Source organism: Podarcis raffonei, chromosome W (genome assembly GCF_027172205.1).
Source record: "Podarcis raffonei isolate rPodRaf1 chromosome W, rPodRaf1.pri, whole genome shotgun sequence".
Taxonomy (NCBI): Eukaryota; Metazoa; Chordata; class Lepidosauria; order Squamata; family Lacertidae; genus Podarcis; species Podarcis raffonei.
Window position 1 is genome coordinate 29,141,062 of NC_070620.1, and position 18,842 is coordinate 29,159,903.

Below are 18,842 nucleotides of genomic sequence, written 5' to 3' on the forward strand. Positions count from 1 at the left end.
CCAAAGAAGGGCAGTGCCAAAGAATGCTCCAACTACCGCACAATTGCACTCATTTCACACGCTAGCAAGGTTATGCTTAAATTTCTACAAGGCAGGCTTAAGCAGTATGTGGACCGAGAACTCCCAGAAGTGCAAGCTGGATTTCGAAGGGGCAGAGGAACCAGAGACCAAATTGCAAACATGCGCTGGATAATGGAGAAAGCTAGAGAGTTCCAGAAAGACATCTACTTCTGCTTCATTGACTATGCAAAAGCCTTTGACTGTGTCGACCACAGCAAACTATGGCAAGTTCTTAAAGAAATGGGAGTGCCTGATCACCTCATCTGTCTCCTGAGAAATCTCTATGTGGGACAAGAAGCTACAGTTAGAACTGGATATGGAACAACTGATTGGTTCAAAATTGGGAAAGGAGTACGACAAGGCTGTATATTGTCTCCCTGGGCCACTGGGCCCATCACCTCCTGGCAAATAGAAGGGGAAGAAATGGAGGCAGTGAGAGATTTTACTTTCTTGGGCTCCATGATCACTGCAGATGGTGACAGCAGTCACGAAATTAAAAGACGCCTGCTCCTTGGGAGAAAGGCGATGGCAAACCTAGACAGCATCTTCAAAAGCAGAGACATCACCTTGCCAACAAAGGTCCGTATAGTTAAAGCCATGGTTTTCCCAGTAGTGATGTATGGAAGCGAGAGCTGGACCATAAAGAAGGCTGATCGCCGAAGAATTGATGCTTTTGAATTATGGTGCTGGAGGAGACTCTTGAGAGTCCCATGGACTGCAAGAAGATCAAACGCATCCATTCTTAAGGAAATTAGCTCTGAGTGCTCACTGGAAGGACAGATCGTGAAGCTGAGGCTCCAATACTTTGGCCACCTCATGAGAAGAGAAGACTCAATGGAAAAGACCCTGATGTTGGGAAAGATGGAGGCACAAGGAGAAGGGGACGACAGAGGACGAGATGGTTGGACAGTGTTCTTGAAGCTACTAACATGAGTTTGACCAAACTGCGGGAGGCAGTGGAAGACAGGAGTGCCTGGCGTGCTCTGGTCCATGGGGTCACGAAGAGTCGGACATGACTAAACGACTAAGCAACAACAACATATATTTTTTCAACTGTCTATTTGCTAGCACAGCTTTCCCTGACTCCGTTCCAATCTTCCAATCCGGGCTGTTGTCCAAGCTTTTCGTTTGAGATTTAATAACATAGTAGTTTCCACATTGTTATGTTATTACTGTAAATTGTTAAGCATACTGTTTGCAATAATGCAATGTAAATGAGCTGTATTCCACAGATATAAGTCATTTGGCGATTGATCAGCCTCTCAGAGACCACACAATCCCCCCCTCCGGGCCCTAGAAGGGGGGCTGCTAGACATCCATCAGCCTTCTCTCTCGCTCATAATGAAAAACTTCTGCAAACAGCTGCACTATATGTAGTCCCAAATTGTTATCTCCAGTCATTACAAAGCCAGCCAGCAAGTATCTCCCGCTTCTCTCAAAAAGGGGGGAATTCTCATTTTTCCGTTCTGCGTCATATTAACAAGCGCTGTCTTGTTTCTTCTTTCATCTTTATCAAGTCTTTCAAGTCTAAGTAAAGCTGTGCAATTGAATACTTAATTATAAATAGAAGTCCATCTGTACTTTTTTTTTTTTAAAGTTTCTTAATGAGGCTTGGCATTGAAAACCAACTGTAGATGTTAAGAAGAGAAAAAAGACACACCAAACACCTCCGTAATCCACACGCCATGATGAGAATCTCTTTGAAGAATCTCTTAAACACCAGGAACTGTACAGTTCTGCAGATTTTTCTTTAGTCTTCTTCGGTGCAGGCTATGTCTGTTTATTGTCCAATTCCAATCATTTTATCGAACAGATATTTCCGGCTATGAGAATGACATCGGAGAGTGCCAGCCGTGTCGTGCTCTGGGACCCAGTGTCCTGCCGCTTGCACCTTGATGCAAGCTGACAATCTCAGATGCGGCAGTTTTGGTGGCCGTGGGTGCCTGAGGACGTCAAGGAGTAGGTTCACGCCTGCAAAACCTGTCAGCGTGCCAAGTGGCCACAAGAAGCCCTGATGGGGCTACTGCAACCCCTGCCTACATCGCAGGGGCCCTGGGAGACCATAGCCATGGACTTCATTACTGAACTGCTGTCCTCGTGACAGCAGACTGTGATCTGGGTGGTGGTGGACCTGTTTACCAAGATGGCACATTTTGTATCTTGCAAGGGGCTTCCAACAGCCTAAGAGACAGCCCAGTTCTTCGTAGATCATGTCTTCAAGCTGCACAGTCTGCCACAGCGAATTGTGTCTGAAAGAGGAACCCAGTTCACCTCCCAGTTCTGTAAGAAGGTCATGCAACTTCTGGACATGGAACTGTGCCTCTCTTCAGCTCATCATCCGGAGACCAACAGAGAGGCAGAGAGAACCAACAACACACTGCAGCAGTACCTGTGTTGTTACGGCAGTTACCAGCAGGATGACTGGGTGGCCTTGCTCCTCTTGGCCGAGTTTGCATATAAAGAAGTCTGACCCATCTTCTTTAACTTTCCATATGCTGGTGGAATCCCACCACTCCAAATGGTTGGCTCGCATTGAAAGCAGAATCAGAACCTGTGGCCTATCACTCGAGTCGCTGCTTATGCTCCCATAATTGGAAGCATTCCAGACAATCAAGTGCAGAATCCTAGAGATTGAATTCCAAGCCCTTAGCAGTACAGCCAATAAAACCTGTTCCCCATTGGGGTTGGGAATTCTACCCTCATTTGGCCAGGGCCCTCCATATTTACATTGCCTTTATGCTCCCCACCTAAGCAGAGCTATTTCCCTCTCAAGATTTCACATCTTGCCATCTAGTAAGATGTTAGATTCTTGAAAATCCCTTATTCTGAAAGGTACTGCCCTTGTGGCACAAAACAGGCTGTATCTATCACACACGTTTTATTTCATTGCCCAGTTTATGCAAAAATAAATGATTAGTATTTGGCCCCCTTATTGAAGGAGGGGATCTTCCAGGGTGACCTATCTGTTGAATAACTGTAGGAATGACTTGGAGAATGCGGCAAGATTTTGGAGTGACGCCATGAAATTACGTCACCATAGGTCCTAAGAGCCACCTTTGTATCTCACAACGTCTGGACAGTTTTATCCTAAAGTGCCTCCTACTATGTTTTGTTACCTGTGTTGTTTTCCAATCCATGTATACGACATACTCTTACTATGCCAATAAAGGAGATTGATTGAGAACTAACTTATACTTAAGAGTACACCCATTGAAGTTAACAAACCTAAGTTGATCGTGCCTGTCAGGGGACTGCCATCAAAAGGGGGGAGGGAGGCAGGAACGATAGGGAAACAGACATGCAGCTTCCGTCGCCTAGTTTTCACAAGGGAATCAAACATAAGGACAAGAGGAGGAGATTGGGGGTGTCCAGGTTCTTATGGGGGGGGGGAGAACCCACTCTTGGAATCTGCTACTGACTGAGGCAGACATGAACTTTGGACTTCTGCACTGTACATAGTTTGCACCAAATAAAACCTATAAAAAGGCAGGTCGGAGTCCTGGCTGTTTACTCGTGAGCAACCATACGCATCCTTGACAGCGCCCATCAATTTCAGTGGGCCTGCTCTGCATAGGACTGACACAGGATACAACCCAAAGTAACATCCAAACTGTTCTACATTGTTATTAACACAGTTCTATTTTTAGTAATTCTGCCCAGAATCTTTTTTTTAAAAGGTTGTTGTTAAAAGGTGGTCTCTTGTCCCTCAGTGTCTAGGGTGGTTGGGAAGTGAGGAGGCTAGGAAGTTCACAACCTTCAAATAAGCATTACCAGAAATAGATATCTAGGCTGTCTGGTTTGGAATTTGAACCTTTATCTTATGCTTTATAATAGTTGCTTTTCATGCCAACTTGCTTCCTGCCCCAATTTGTCTTAACAATTACTGTTGTGATTCCTTACTGTAGTAATTCCTAGTGTCCCTCCAAACCCACAGATTCGCCAGTGGGCCATCCTGAAAGCCAGGAGCCTGGGGAAGGTGGACAGGGACGACTATTACAACATCCAGGAAGTGTTGACGTGCTTGTTCAGAGTCATAGAGCTGGACCACTTTGAAAACTCTGATACTTATAACCTTGCAATAGTCGAGAAGGGGAATCTTATCTTGTTGCCTCGCCATCTGTATGATACCACCAGTTACAAAAACTACTGGCTAGGTGAGTAGAAGCAAGCTGAGATGTTAGGCATGAACCATTCTATAGAGAGCGGTAGCATTGTAGTACAGCAGAGATGGCTAAACCTTTTTGTCTTTTGGCGCATGGGCAACGTTGGCTCATAACAAAACCTCTGAGGGCTTCATGCCAGCACTGTGTGTGCCCCCCAAATGGGCATGGGGTGAGCATGGGTACAACCACCCCACACTCAGTCTGTGTGTCTTCCCCTCCAGTGCGTGCACGCACGCACACACACACACACACGGAAAGCTACCTTACACTGAATTTGACCATTGGTCCATATAGCTAAAAGCTTACTAACCTGTGGTCTTAGATGTTGCTGGAATATGTTTCTCATAATCTTGGACTATTAGCTTGCCAGTTGGGGCTGATGGGAATTGTAGTCTAATAGAATTTAGAGGGCTGCAGGCTTGCGCCCTGAGGCTCCTTTTCTCCTGTTCCTTGTAGAATGAAAACTTTCCTTCCTTTACCTGTATCACACATTTTTTGTGTGGCATTTAACTGTTGCATATATCATTTTTAAAAATCACACCATCTCAACTATGTTTCTGCAACCTGTTCAAAGAAATGTGTAATGAAAAACAGGGGAAGCTAACATGATGCCCTCCAGATGTTGTTGGACTCCCAACTCCCATCAGTCAATATGGTCTGCTGCCAGGGATGATGGGAGTTGTATTCCCAAGCTCTAGAGGGCTCCAGAGATTAGAAGTTTGAGTGGCATGCTAGCAGGTGCAATTACAAAAGTAGGTTTTGTTTTGGTTGTGGATTAAGATCGGGAGTTAAGCCAACACCCAGTGATAGCTTCTGAACTTTCTCATTTTCATTGTTGTAGGTATCTGTATGTTGTTGATGGTGCTGGAAGAACAAGCCATGGATTTGTTGTTGTTTGGCCCAGACAAGCAGATTGACTTCATGCCGTGCATAATGAAGGCCATGAAGAAACCAACGGAGGGTAAGTAACTAATAATCATTGGGGGCAGTGATACAAGCAAATTAAAAACAGTCTGAGTGTCCACTCTCTTAAGGTAAAATCATTCCTTTCACAGAACTTGTACGCCAAGTAACTTACTTAATGTGGAAATGTTATGGTATAGTATATGATGGCTGACAGCTAGTTTCTTTTTTAAAAAAACTTTTTTATTTATTCAAAATGAAAAAGTAAAAGAAAAATCATTATTCCATTTTGCATATCATACTTTGGAAAAAAATAAAACAAAACCCATATACACAAAAATAAAGAAATACTAAAACTTTCACCTGTGTAGCTTCCCTCCACCACAACTTGACATCCTTTATACTATAAATAGTTTAACATTGTGTCTTGTATTGTCCAATATATATCCATTATTAATTTTACCTTAGTTTGATTCATCTTTACATACTTATTCTACGCATAGCAATATATTATTCTTAGAGCAGTGTTTTTTCATATAGTCCTCAAAACATTGCCATTCCTTCCTTAGAATTTGGTTGGACTGATTTCTTATGGCTGCCGTTAATTTGGCCAATCTTATAAATTCACATAATTTAATTATCCAGTCTTCTTTAGTGGGAATGATGTCTCCTTTCCAATTTCTAGCAGGTAGCAATCTGGCTGTGACTGTGGCATATAAAAACATCCTTTTCTTATCCTGTGGGATGTCATTTCCTAAAATACCCAATAGGAACGCCTCCAGTTTCTTCTCTCTAGAAATTTCAAACTTTTTTTTCTTTAATTCTTCATGGATACATCCCCAGAAGTTCTTAACTTTCTCACATCCCCACCATACATGGAACATTGTCCCCTCAATTTTATTACATTTCCAACCCAGGTTGGATTTTAGTTTATATACCTTGACTAATTTAGAGGGTGTCATATACCACCTATACAACATTTTTACCAGATTTTCCATAATGGTGTAACAGGCGGTAAATCTGATGTCTGGTCTCCAAAGTTTTTCCCACTGCTCCATCTGCATTGTGTGGCTGATGTCCTGAGCCCATTTTACCATAACATCTTTTACTTGCTCATCTTTCAGGTCCCATTCAAGTAATAGATCTTAAATTTTAGATAATAATTTCTTATTGTTCTTTAATAATATAATTTGTAATTTGGATTCTTCTTTTCCGAAACCTATTTTTTTATCTGAATTAAATACATTATTTAACTGGTGGTATTGTAGCCAATCGGTGAGATAATGCCTTATCTCTTCAAATGATTTCAATTTCATTTGCCCTTGATCTTCTTTTAGTAGTTGGCTGTAAGTTCCCCAATTGCTATTCATATTTATATTTTTAACTGCGAAGGCCTCTAATGGGGACAGCCGCCATGGCGTTTGAGGTTCAAGTAATGGTTGGTATCAGTCCACACCTTATAGAGGGCATTCCTAACTATATGATTAGTAAACCCACTGTGGACTTTGACTTTATTGTAGCCAAGGTAGGCATGCACACTGTCAACTGGGAAATACTGGCCTGTGAGCGCTCCAGTTGGAGAACAGCCTTTACCAAAGGTGTCCTGGGCTTTGAAGACACTCAAACTCAGGATGCAAGGGAGAAACGTGCTAAGAGGAAGGCACGCTTGGCAAATCCACACTGTGATCAACTCCTGCCCGGAAATCAATGTCCCCACTGTGGAAGGACGTGTGGGTCCAGAATTGGCCTCCACAGTCACTTACGGACTCATTGTTAAAACCGTGTCTATGGAAGACAATCTTACTCTGCTACGAGTGATCGCCAAAGAAGAAAAAGAAGAAGCCACCCATATCTGTTGTTGTAACTCTCCAAGTCCAGTAAATCTGTCTTCTCTAACAAGATCCAATCCTTAATCCACGTCAGGAACGCTGCCTCGTAATACTTTCTTAAATTTAGAAGTGCAAAGCCCCCTCTCTCTTTCTTACCCATCAGTAATTTGTTATTTATACGGGATTTCTTACTCAGCCAGATAAACATTGTCAAATCTTTTCTCCACCTATCTAAACATTCAATTTTCCCTATATTGAGAGCCAATGTGGTGTAGTGGTTAAGAGCGGTAGTCTCGTAATCTGGGGAACCGGGTTCGCGTCTCCGCTCCTCCATATGCAGCTGCTGGGTGACCTTGGGCCAGTCACACTTCTTTGAAGTCTCTCAGCCCCACTCACCTCACAGAGTGTTTGTTGTGGGGGAGGAAGGGAAAGGAGAATGTTAGCCGCTTTGAGACTCCTTAAAGGGAGTGAAAGGCGGGATATCAAATCCAAACTCTTCTTCTTCTTCTTATAATCGGGATCATTTGAAAAAAGGAAGATCATTTTGGGGAGCACATTCATTTTTATTACCAAGATTTCCCCCCAAAATGAAAGTTTTAGTCTGGTCCAAATTTCCAATTTTTAAAAAAATTCTTTCCCAAATTTATTATAATTATCATCAAAAAAGGTTAATATTTTACATTGTTATTTCAATTCTGAGATATTTTGCTTCTTTCACTATCATCAAACCCGTTTTATCCTGTAGCTCCTTTTTCTCCTAACCCCTTAAATTTTTAATCATTAGTTTTGTTTTTGATCTGTTGAGTTTAAATCCAGTACAATCCAGAAACCTCACCAAATGCTGATATTTTTTCCAACGCTTTAGGTATACTCGATTCTGGGTCTTCTACTGTAATGATTAAATCATCTGCAAAGGCTTTCACTTTGAAAGCCTTTTGGCCCAGGGTAATTCCTTTAATTTCTTCTTCATTCCTCAATACCGAGTTTAGTATTTCCAAAGTCAATATGAATAATAAAGGAGAGAGTGGCATAGCTGTCAACTTTTCCCTTTTCTTGCAAGGAATCCTATTCGGAATAAGGGAATTTCCCTTAAAAAAAGGAAAATGTTGACAGCTATGGAGAGTGGGCAGCCCGGTCTTGTGCCTTTTTCTATTGATATATATTCTGTTTCTGCATTATTGATTATTAGGTTGGCTTTTTGTTTTTCATAAATAGCTTTTATGCCTTTGGTAAATTGTTCTCCCATTATAGCTAGGTCAATAGCTTTCTTTAAAAATTTCCATGATAAATTATCGAAAGCCTTCTTGGCATCCACTAACATGAAAGCAGCTTTCTTATTCGGCTTTAGGTCTAAATACTCAATTAAATCTATCACTACTCTCACGTTAGTTTTCATGTGATGGTCTGGGAGGAATCCGGCCTGATCTTGATTAATTACATCCTTTAGTACCGATTTCAGTCTGTTGGCCAGAATTCCTGCTTCCAGTTTGTAATTGTCATTTAAAAGTGAGATAGGCCGATAATTGGTAACAGATTCACAAGGCGATCCTTGTTTATGGATTAGAATTATGTTCGCTTCTTGCCATGAATCTGGGATTTTACCATCTTAGATTATTTTGTTCATAAGTGATTTCATTGGTATGGCTGATGTCTCTTCCGATTTCTTATAATGGATTGCTGGTAGCCCCTCTGGATCAGGTGATTTGCCCAACTTTGAAAGCGAAATAATCTGGTGTATCTCCATCATGGTAATTGGCGAATTTAGTTGGTCAATCTTCTCTTCTGGTATTTTGGGAATTTCTTTCCCTTGGAAATACTTTATTATGTCCTGTTCTTCCGCTATTCCTGCCTTATATAAATTTCAAAAGTATCCTAAAAAAGAATTGGTTATTCCTTCTTGGTTGTCAAGGTAAGTGTGGATAAGCCCCAAGGAGCAGAAATCAATTTGGTTGCACCTTCTTCAGATTGCTATTCTATGAATTAATTTCTGCAACTCACATTCATTTATCCATAGTACATTTGTTGTAGCTGCTCCATGAGAAAAGCATCCAGTTCAGCAACATTAACCCCCCCCATTATAACATTGCCTCATATATATTTACTTCTGCTTAAAATCTTCTGTCAGCACAGTTAATTCTTAAAATCATTAGGTTTTCAGACTTTCTTCATTTCTTACTGTTTGTTAAGCAGTGCTGTTGTATTGCATTCACCACTTGGGAGCACCATAACCATTCAAATGCAGTCATAACAGTGAAAAATTTCCTATTATCTGTTTACTTTGTCAGTTTGCCAGCTCTGTGGGAGGAGGCCGTTACATATTAAAACACAGAGATAAGGAAGCCAGCCAAGCAAAGGCAAGACATATAGCAACATCCGGTTAAGGAGAGTGTTAAAATTGATTGATTGATTATATTTCTATCCTGCTTTTCACTCAAATGAATCCCAAAGCGGCTTACAAACAATAAATAATAACAACATGATAGAACATAAAAGAACAGGATAAATCATACAGAATAATTAACAAATTGTCAGTGAAACATCACAATTAAAGCAAAAGTCATATTATATGCTTAACAAATCAATGCAGCATTTATAATAAAAAACACTATTAACAATAAAAATATCGCAATCAAAAGATAAACTAAGCACTGTTAAATTCATACAAACACTCTCCCCACCTCCATGACTCATAATCATGACTCGATGCAGCTCACTAAAATACAAGTGCCTTGCACCACCCTCCACCCAAATTCTGACAGTGAAAAGTTAAAGTGTGGCTTATATTCACGACTTTACATCGTCAACAAAGCAGCGTGGCTCCCCCCCCCCCCAGGAAGCAGCCCGGGTATTGTCTTTTTTTCTCTCCCCCCACCCTTCAATTTTAAAGGTGCAGCTTATTTGCGGGTGCGGCTTATATTCGGGCCAATACGGTACAGCTCTGAATCTCAAGTGAGTTCTTTTCAAGCTTTCTACCTTCAACTTTCCCCATTGACCTGGCGCCAGATTCACCCTTCATGTCCTGTTAAATAGTGTATGGTCCATTATGGAAAATTCTGTGGCATCTTCTAGAATCCATGTGTGTATGTGTACACACACACACACACACACACACACACACACATGGCTACCACCCCTTTGCCTTTCCCATACACCTGACCACCACACCTCCCTTCACCCCTCCCTCCCTTATCCCCCTCACAGAGCAGTTTGCTAAACCGCTGTGTGAAATAAATATGGATACTGTTTGGCAGAAATTTGCTGGTGATTAGAAATCCTATCAAGTCAAAAGTTGGATGTGTTTTGGCAGCCTTCACCTTTTCAAAATTAATTAAACCAAAGTTCAGTTCTCCCCAATTTCCAAAACAAGACGGGCATTGTTCTGGAATGAAAACGGCTAACATGAAAAGTAAAGTTGAAAACCACTTAAGAGTGGCATTGCGGCAAAACAATCACTGTAAAAGCATAAGACAAATGGGAAAAAAGCAGAAAGTTGGCGCTGTAAAACATCATCCGGTAATACATGGTTAATACTCCTGCTCTACACACCCGGACACTTCTCCTCCACAGGCAGCAAATTTTTGCAGTCAGGCAACAGCTTGATCACCTGCAGTAGGCAGCATGGAAGACTTGCAGGGGTTACAAGTTGCCCATGAATTCAGCATCAAGTCAGTTCTCCACCCCATTATATGTATTATATTTATTACAATTTATCCATCCAATCTCCTGTGTGGGGGTTAAGCAGAGTATTAAAACCCCGTATTTGGCAGCAAAATGTAGAAGCTTTGGAACTAGGCTGCAAAACCTTATCTCTTCTGAGCAATTCCAGCTTATAAACTGTCTTCCCTTTGGTTTCCCTCTTAAAAAAAGAATAGGGGAACAACTTATAATCTTATAAAGTAAACTTAAAATATAGTGTTTACTTACTTAACAGTCTTGCATTGAATCACAGGAATGAGTGAGTCTTTTTGTTGTTGTTTTTGCTGACTGTATAGAGCTTCTCCATCTTTGGCTGCAGAGAATATAATCAATCTGATTTCGATGCTGCCCATCTGGTGATGTCCATGTGTAGAGTCGTCTCTTGTGTTGTTGGAAAAGCGTGTTTGTGATGACCAGCTTGTTCTCTTGACAGAACTCTATTAGCCTTTGCCCTGCTTCGTTTTGATCTCCAAGGCCAAACTTGCCAGTTGTTCCTTTTATCTCTTGATTCCCTACTTTAGCATTCCAATCCCCTATAATGAGAAGAACATCCTTCTTTGGTGTCACTTCTATAAGGTGTTGTAAGTCTTCATAGAATTGCTCAATTTCAGTTTCTTCAGCACCAGTAGTTGGTGCATAAACTTGGATTACTGTGATGTTAAAAGGTCTGCCTTGGATTCGTATCGAGATCATTCTATCATTTTTGAGATTGCATCCCAGTACAGCTTTTGCCACTCTTTTGTTGACTATGAGGGCCACTCCATTTCTTTTACGGGATTCTTGCCCACAGTAGTAGATATGATGGTCATCCGAACTGAATTCGCCCATTCCCGTCCATTTTAGTTCACTGATGCCCAGGATGTCAATATTTATTCTTGCCATCTCATTTTTGACCACATCCAACTTACCCAGGTTCATGGTTCTTACCTTCCAGGTTTCTATGCAATATTTTTCTTTACAGCATTGGACTTTCCTTTCGCTTCCAGGCATATCCGCAACTGAGCGTCCTTTCGGCTTTGGCCCAGCCGCTTCATCAGCTCTGAATCTACTTGTACTTGTCCTCCGCTCTTCCTCAGTAGCATGTTGGACACCTTCCGACCTGAGGGGCTCATCTTCCAGCATCATAGCTTTTATATGCCTGTTGTCTTTGTCCATGGAGTTTTCTTGGCAGGGATACTGGAGTGGCTTGCCGGTTCCTGCTCCAGGTGGATCACGTTTGGTCAAACCTGTCCACTATGACCTGTTCATCTTGGGTGCCCTGCTCGGCATAGTTCATAGCTTCTCTGAGTTATTGTGTTATTTGGTTGAATATAAAATTGTAAAATCCAATAAAATTTATTTTAAAAAAACAGCATCATTGACCATATTACATGTATGGGAAACAAAACAGCTTTGACCATAACATTGCAAAAGTGTTTTATACAATAAAATGAACAAGGGCTCTGAGACATATTTTGTTTTTATTAAATAATCAATAAAACTTATTTTTTTTAATACATCAGATGACATTGTAACATCAGAGGGTACAATTTTAACTATTCTCACGAATGTGTGAGTTATTTCAGGCTCAAAGAGACCTTAAACCTGTCCAAAAAAGTAATATATTTTTTTGTAAAAAAACCCCTTCAAAATCAATTTATTTTATAACCACAAAAAACACCCTCCTTATTTTTACAGCATAATAAGTACATGGTTAGCCCATTCTACAACAAAAGTATGATACACGTGTTAGTTGTGGTTTGTACGCTATGGCTTATTGAACATACCGGGAATAAAATGACAAAAATTCACTTTGAATGGTTGGTGACCTTTTTCTGTGGCACCTAATACCATTTTTATACCTTATTTTGAAAGAGACCACAATTAGCTTTATTTTGATACCAAAATAAGCCCAATCGGTTGAAAAATAAGCGAAACAGGAGGTTTTTTCTAAACTGACAGAGAAATTGCATTAGCCTAAATTGCACAAAAATTGAAATTTTCAAAAAATTCTCCTGTGCCCAATTTTGGACCAAAAAATCTTTAAATTTTTTTTTGAGGTTATCTCATAGTGGTGATGGCTTGTGAATGCTCTTCACAATAAATACCTCTGATCACTCAGAGATCAGATCACTCTGATCACTCAATCGCCACTTCCTGCCCACCTCCCTCTGCCTGTTCCTGCTCCTCCCTGGCATTCTCCGGCAGTACCATGACACATTAAAAAAACTGAAGAAAACTGAAGTTTTGAGTCGTGAGAGCACGGTCAAATATTAAAATCAGGTGATTTGTGATTTGGCGTGGAATGATCCTCGCTTGAAATTCAACCTGATGGAGCCTTCCAAAGAACTTGTTCACTTATTTTTTGGAAGTTTTGGTTGGTCTGGATAAAAGGTGTTGCCTGATACTGGATTTTTACATTTTTTCTCTTGTACCCAACAAGTTTTTCTTTACTGTTTTTAAATTTACATGTTTTTATTGTCTTCAAAGTGCTATTTCCCATCTAAGCATGTTTTGATTTGTTTGTTGCTGTTTTTTTAGATGAAAGCATCAATCCTTTCTGGCCTGCGCTCCACTGTTTCATGGTGATCCTGGATAAGCTTGGGTCTAAAGTATGGGGACAGGTCATTGATCCAATCCAGGCATTTCAAACTATTGTCAACAATGCGAGCTATCAGAAAGCAAGAGAGACTGTTCGCCAAAGTTGCATCAGGTTGGTCCTTTATCCTTTTATTATTATTTTTAAAATACAGCAGTTTGCACATTCTCTTTTCACAGAGGTTAATAACTCAGGTAAAATCCCAGTTAGCTGGAAGTATACAATTGTGGTCCCAGTTTACAAGAAAGGACAACCTATAGATCTTGGCAACTATAGGCCAATTAGTTTGCTTTCCATAATGGGGAAATTATATGCCCATTTCCTTTGCTTTAAATTGGCAACATTTCTTGAGGATAATAACATAACCTCTGAAGCCAAGGCTGCTTTCCGTACGAAGTACTCAACATCTGACCACTGTCTTGTGCTGTCACACCTAGCAGAGAAATATACTAGGACCACTTCAAGGCCATTTATATATGGCCTTTATGGACCTAAAATCTGCCTTTGACTCCATCCCTAGATCCAAATTATGGTCAAAGTTGTATTCAGTGATGGAGGACAAGAGACTCCTATACCTTATAAAAGCCTTATATAGTGATAGGAACATGTAGGTTGCTGGGGCAACTCTCTAACAAAACCACAATGTTAAGAGGGGTCAGATAGGATTGTATTCTGCCCCCCCCCCCGTTGTTTAATCTTTTTAGAAATGACTTAGAGGAAGTCTTAATGGGGCCAGAAGGACACTGTCCAAAGATGGGGGCAAGAAGCACCCAGATTTGTATCTGAATAGAATGTGAAGTCTTTTTCAGTTGGATTTCTCACTCTCCATATGTCTGACAGGTCAAATTTGTCCACCATTTCAACAAAAACCTTTGGTAATCTGCCAGCATTCATTACTTTCTGTGTCTGTGTTTTATCCATAAGCGTTGATGCAACTCCATTCAGGTCCCCCATCAAAATCAATTGATAATCCAAATAGTCCAGAAGTCTTGTTTCCAAGTTCTTAAAAAAATCTGCTTTGCCATCATTTGGTGCATAAATTCCCAACAGCAAATATTTTTTGCCTTGTGCATTGATTTCTACTGCAATATATCTTCCCTCATCTTTGAACATCATTTTGGGATTCCATTTTTCTTTCACGTAAACGACCACTCCTCTTTTCTTCACTTTGTCAGATGAAATGAATTCTTGACCAAGTCTCTTATTCTGAAGGACTTTTCTGTGTAATCTAGTAACATGAGTTTCTTGCAAACAAATTATGTCCAAATTCTGTTTTGCTAACACATGGTATACTTGGTTCCTTTTTGGTCGTGAGTTCAAACCATTAACATTCCATGAATATATTCTCAATACCATCTTAAACTATTCAGGAGCTCCTGCGCCTGCCCCTGGCGTCTGCTCACTTTCCAATCCCAGATCCTTGGCATTTTTTTCCAGGAACCCTGTTTTTTCTTCGACGGTCCTAATTCTTTGTTTCCTTCCTTGAAATTTAAAGGAGAGGCCTTCTGGAAATTCCCACCTAAAAAAGATGTTCTTCCTTCTCAGAGTTCCAGCCAAGTCTGCGTAGTTATTCCTTAGGTTCAAAAAATGCTTTGGAATCTCCTTAAACAAAACAATTGGCTTATCTTTAATCTTCAAGCTTTTTTTGTAATGTAGACCCAATGTCAATCCTTAAGATTATCTTGTTCCAATTGGGGTGCGCCTCTTACTCTCAGTTGATTCTCCCGTTCCTTCATCTGTAAAAAAGCAATTGCATTGAGCGCATCCTGCTGAATCTTCTCCACGTCAAGCACTCTCACTGTTTCCAATTCCCTCAATCTTGTTTCGTGGACAGCAACTTCCTCCCTGACCTCTTGAATGCCTTTTTTCACATCTACAAATTCTTGTTTCAACTCCTGTACAGTCTGCTGAGTTCCTCTCACACCTGCTCTTATGTCTGTTAACATTTGCATCACCGACTCTTCAAAAGTTGGTGCTTTAGAAGGTCTTCTATCTTTACTTTTACTTTTCTCAGACTTATCTACCCCATTAGCCATAGCTATTCCAAAGTTCCAAGGTCAGCTCACCCAGTCAGAGTCCACCAGATTTTTAGTGCGCAGGCAGCAGCAGGCAGCCCAACAGCTTCCCTCTTTCAAAGTCTTATTCTCTTTCCTTATTTTATTATTTTATTTTATTTTATTTTATTGGAACCACAAAATTAGTTCAAACACTTATATCCAGTTCAAGGAGGGTAAAAGAAACTCTGTGTGCTATTTTAACAATCTCAGATAGCAGCAGTTACTTTGTAATCCCCAAAGAGGAAAACAAAAGTTGAATGTAACTGCTCCCTTTGTGACATAATAATGGAGTCTAGCCTTCCCCTGCCGGGAGAACCGCTTCTAAAAAGAAAGAGTCTAATCCACTGTCAAGTCTATCTCAAGCAGGGTCTCAAATCAATCAAATTCTCCCCCCTTCCCCCTGCAGAAAGAGGGGTTTGACATATTTCCTTGGAAGTTTTGACAGGTCTTTTAAAGTTACGGCTTCGGTCAGCGGTAACTGCTTTCACTTTTACTTCAGCGGAAAGGGATTGACCTCCGTAATTTAAATCCCTTTCGTTCCAATTAACTGTCCAAATTAAAATCTTTTTTACTCACAATTGTCCAATGCTTGATAATTTGGTCGGAGAAATTGGTCGCTCACAATTGCCGGACTTGGAGCTTTGCGCTATGAAGAAAGTGAGTAAATTCCACAGTACCTGCGTCTCCAACCCCGCTCGCTCTCGGGGCTCTTATTAGAGCTTACCGGGGAGCAGAGGAGTCACTAAGGGTACCTGCCAGAACACCAGGTCCTCAGAAAGCCCGATCTGAGGTTTTTTAGGGGCTCCGCGACACTCTCGCGGTCGCCCCAATCTTCAAAACGCTGGGGCTCTTTCTTCCGAAAGAGCTCCCGTCCGCCATTAATCGCGCGGCCAACCAGAAGCTTTTTCTTTCTTTTCCCCCCTATTATTTACTGAAATTTTATTGATGTTAGCTGCCCTGAGCCCGGCTCTGGCCGGGGAGGGCAGGGTATAAATAAAATTTATTACTATTATTATATCATTTGCTATCTGTACTCCTAGCTCTTTACTCCATTTTTGTCTTTCATATTCTAAATCGTATTTCTTTTTTTAAAAAATAAATGTCTATTAAAGTTTTACAAAACAAAAAGTTCATCATTTCACATAGATCATTCCATTAATTAAAGCCCACAGAAAAAACAAAAAACAAAAATATATAGCAAAAAAGAAGAATAGAAAAAAGAAAAATCCACTTTAAAAAGTTACAAAATTCCATATCCCTCTGTCCTGACCTCCTCACATCTCCCTTTTTTGTGTTCCTCTTTATTCCAATCTGATTCAGCAAGTTCAAACCCTTATTCAAACCATACTTACAATTATGTTTTTCTAATTATTATGTCCCAAGTTTTCGTTATCTTAGCCCAATCCTCATCTTATATACTAGGACATAATTTTATTCTGTTCATAACCCCCTTCTCCTTTTTGAGATTCTTCTTTTCATTCACATTTAACCAAATCCCACATGCCCTGTTACCTTCACTTCCCACATCATGTTAACACTCAAACATTTTACAATATTTTTGTAAATAGTCCTTAAACTTTTTCCAGTCCTGTTCCATCAGTTCTTCTCCCTGGTCCCGAATTCTGCCAGTCATTTCAGCCATCTCCATGTAGTCAATCACTTGCATCTGCCATTCTTCCACGGTGGGTAAATCTTGTGTCTTCCAATACTTGGCGAGAAGTATTCTTGCTGCTGTTGTTACATACATAAAAAATGTTCTGTCTTTCTTTGGCACCCGTTGGTCAACTATGCCCAAAAGGAAGGCCTCTGGTTTCTTGGGAAAGGTAAATTTAAATACCTTCTTCAGTTCATTATATATCATTTCCCAGTAAGCCTTAACCCTTGGGCATGTCCACCAAAGGTGAAAGAATGTTCCCTCAGCTTCTTTACATTTCCAGCACTTGTTGTCAGGCAGGTGATAAATTTTTGCAAGCTTAACTGGGGTCATGTACCACCTGTAAATCATTTTCATAATATTCTCCTTTAAGGCAATGCATGCCGTAAACTTCATACCGGTGGTCCACAACTGCTCCCAGTCAGCAAACATAATGTTATGACCTATGTCCTGCGCCCATTTAATCATCGCTGATTTGACCGTTTCATCCTGTGTATTCCATTTCAACAGCAAGTTATACATCTTTGACAAAATCTTAGTTTTTGGTTCTAACAGTTCTGTTTCCAATTTTGATTTCTCCACCTGGAAGCCAATTTTTTTGTCCAAATTGTAGGCCTCTCTTATTTGATAATAATGAAGCCAATCTCGCACTTCGTCTTTTAATTTCTCAAAACTCTGCAGTTTCAGTCTGTCACATTCTTGTTCCAAAATTTCCCAATATTTTGGCCATTTGGCCTCCATATTGAGCTTTTTCTGAGACTTAGCTTCCATAGGTGACAACCACCTTGGGGTTTTACTTTCCAGCAAATCTTTATATCTTGTCCAGACATTAAACAGAGCTTTCCTGACAATATGGTTTTTAAATGCCTTATGTGCTTTAACCTTGTCGTACCACAAATATGCATGCCACCCAAAAACATTATTGAAACCTTCTAGATCCAGAATGTCCGTGTTCTCAAGAAGCAGCCAGTCTTTTAACCAGCAAAATGCTGCTGATTCATAGTACAATTTAAGGTCTGGCAGGGCAAATCCACCTCTTTCTTTTACATCAGTTAAAATTTTAAACTTTATTCTGGGTTTCTTGCCCTGCCAGACAAATCTAGAGATATCTCTCTGCCACTTCTTGAAACAATCCATCTTGTCCAAAATTTGCAAAGATTGGAACAAAAATAACATTTTTGGCAAAACATTCATCTTTATAGCTGCGATTCGGCCCAACAAGGAAAGCTTCAAATTAGACCAAATTTCTAAATCTTTTTAAACTTCTGACCAACATTTCTCATAGTTATCTTTAAATAAGTTCAAATTTTTCGCAGTCATATTGATCCCTAGGTATTTCACTTTCTTAACCACAGTTAAACCTGTTTCATTCTGAAACCTGTCCTTTTCTATTGGAGTTAAATTCTTCTCTAATACTTTAGTTTTTGACTTATTTAATCTAAATCCTGCCACATGACCAAATTCTTTAATCAGTTCCAAAGCTCTTTTCATACTAGATTCCGGCTCCTGTACAGTCAAAACCAAATCATCTGCAAAGGCTTTCAATTTGTATTGTTTGGCTCCGACCTGTATTCCTTTAATGGACCGGTCCCTTCTGATCATGTTCAGCAGCACCTCCAGGACCGAAATAAATAATAATGGAGAGATAGGGCAGCCCTGACGTGTTCCTTTTTCTATCATAAAATCTTCAGTCACCACATTATTTACAATCAGTTTTGCTTTTTGTTCTGAATAGATTGCTCCTATACCATTTCCGAACCCCTGTCCCACTCCCATCCCTTTAAGATTTTTCTTCATAAAACTCCAAGAAATATTATCAAAGGCTTTCTCCGCATCAATAAAAACTAACACTGCTTTCGTGTTAATATTCGTTTGCAACAACTCCAAAATGTCAATTATATT

The 18,842-nt window shown here is 40.2% G+C and overlaps 1 protein-coding gene across 2 annotated transcripts in view; it reads left to right on the forward strand.

Moving 5' to 3' along the window:
• The window catches only part of LOC128406134 (probable helicase senataxin), a 177,508-nt gene that overhangs the window by 68,749 nt on the left and 89,917 nt on the right, over nt 1-18,842 (forward strand). For both annotated transcript variants that reach the window (XM_053373158.1, XM_053373157.1), the window contains 3 exons: nt 3,995-4,214; nt 5,065-5,184; nt 13,172-13,343. In XM_053373158.1, coding sequence (XP_053229133.1) covers nt 3,995-4,214; nt 5,065-5,184; nt 13,172-13,343 — 512 coding nt within the window. The remainder of the gene's footprint in view (nt 1-3,994; nt 4,215-5,064; nt 5,185-13,171; nt 13,344-18,842) is intronic.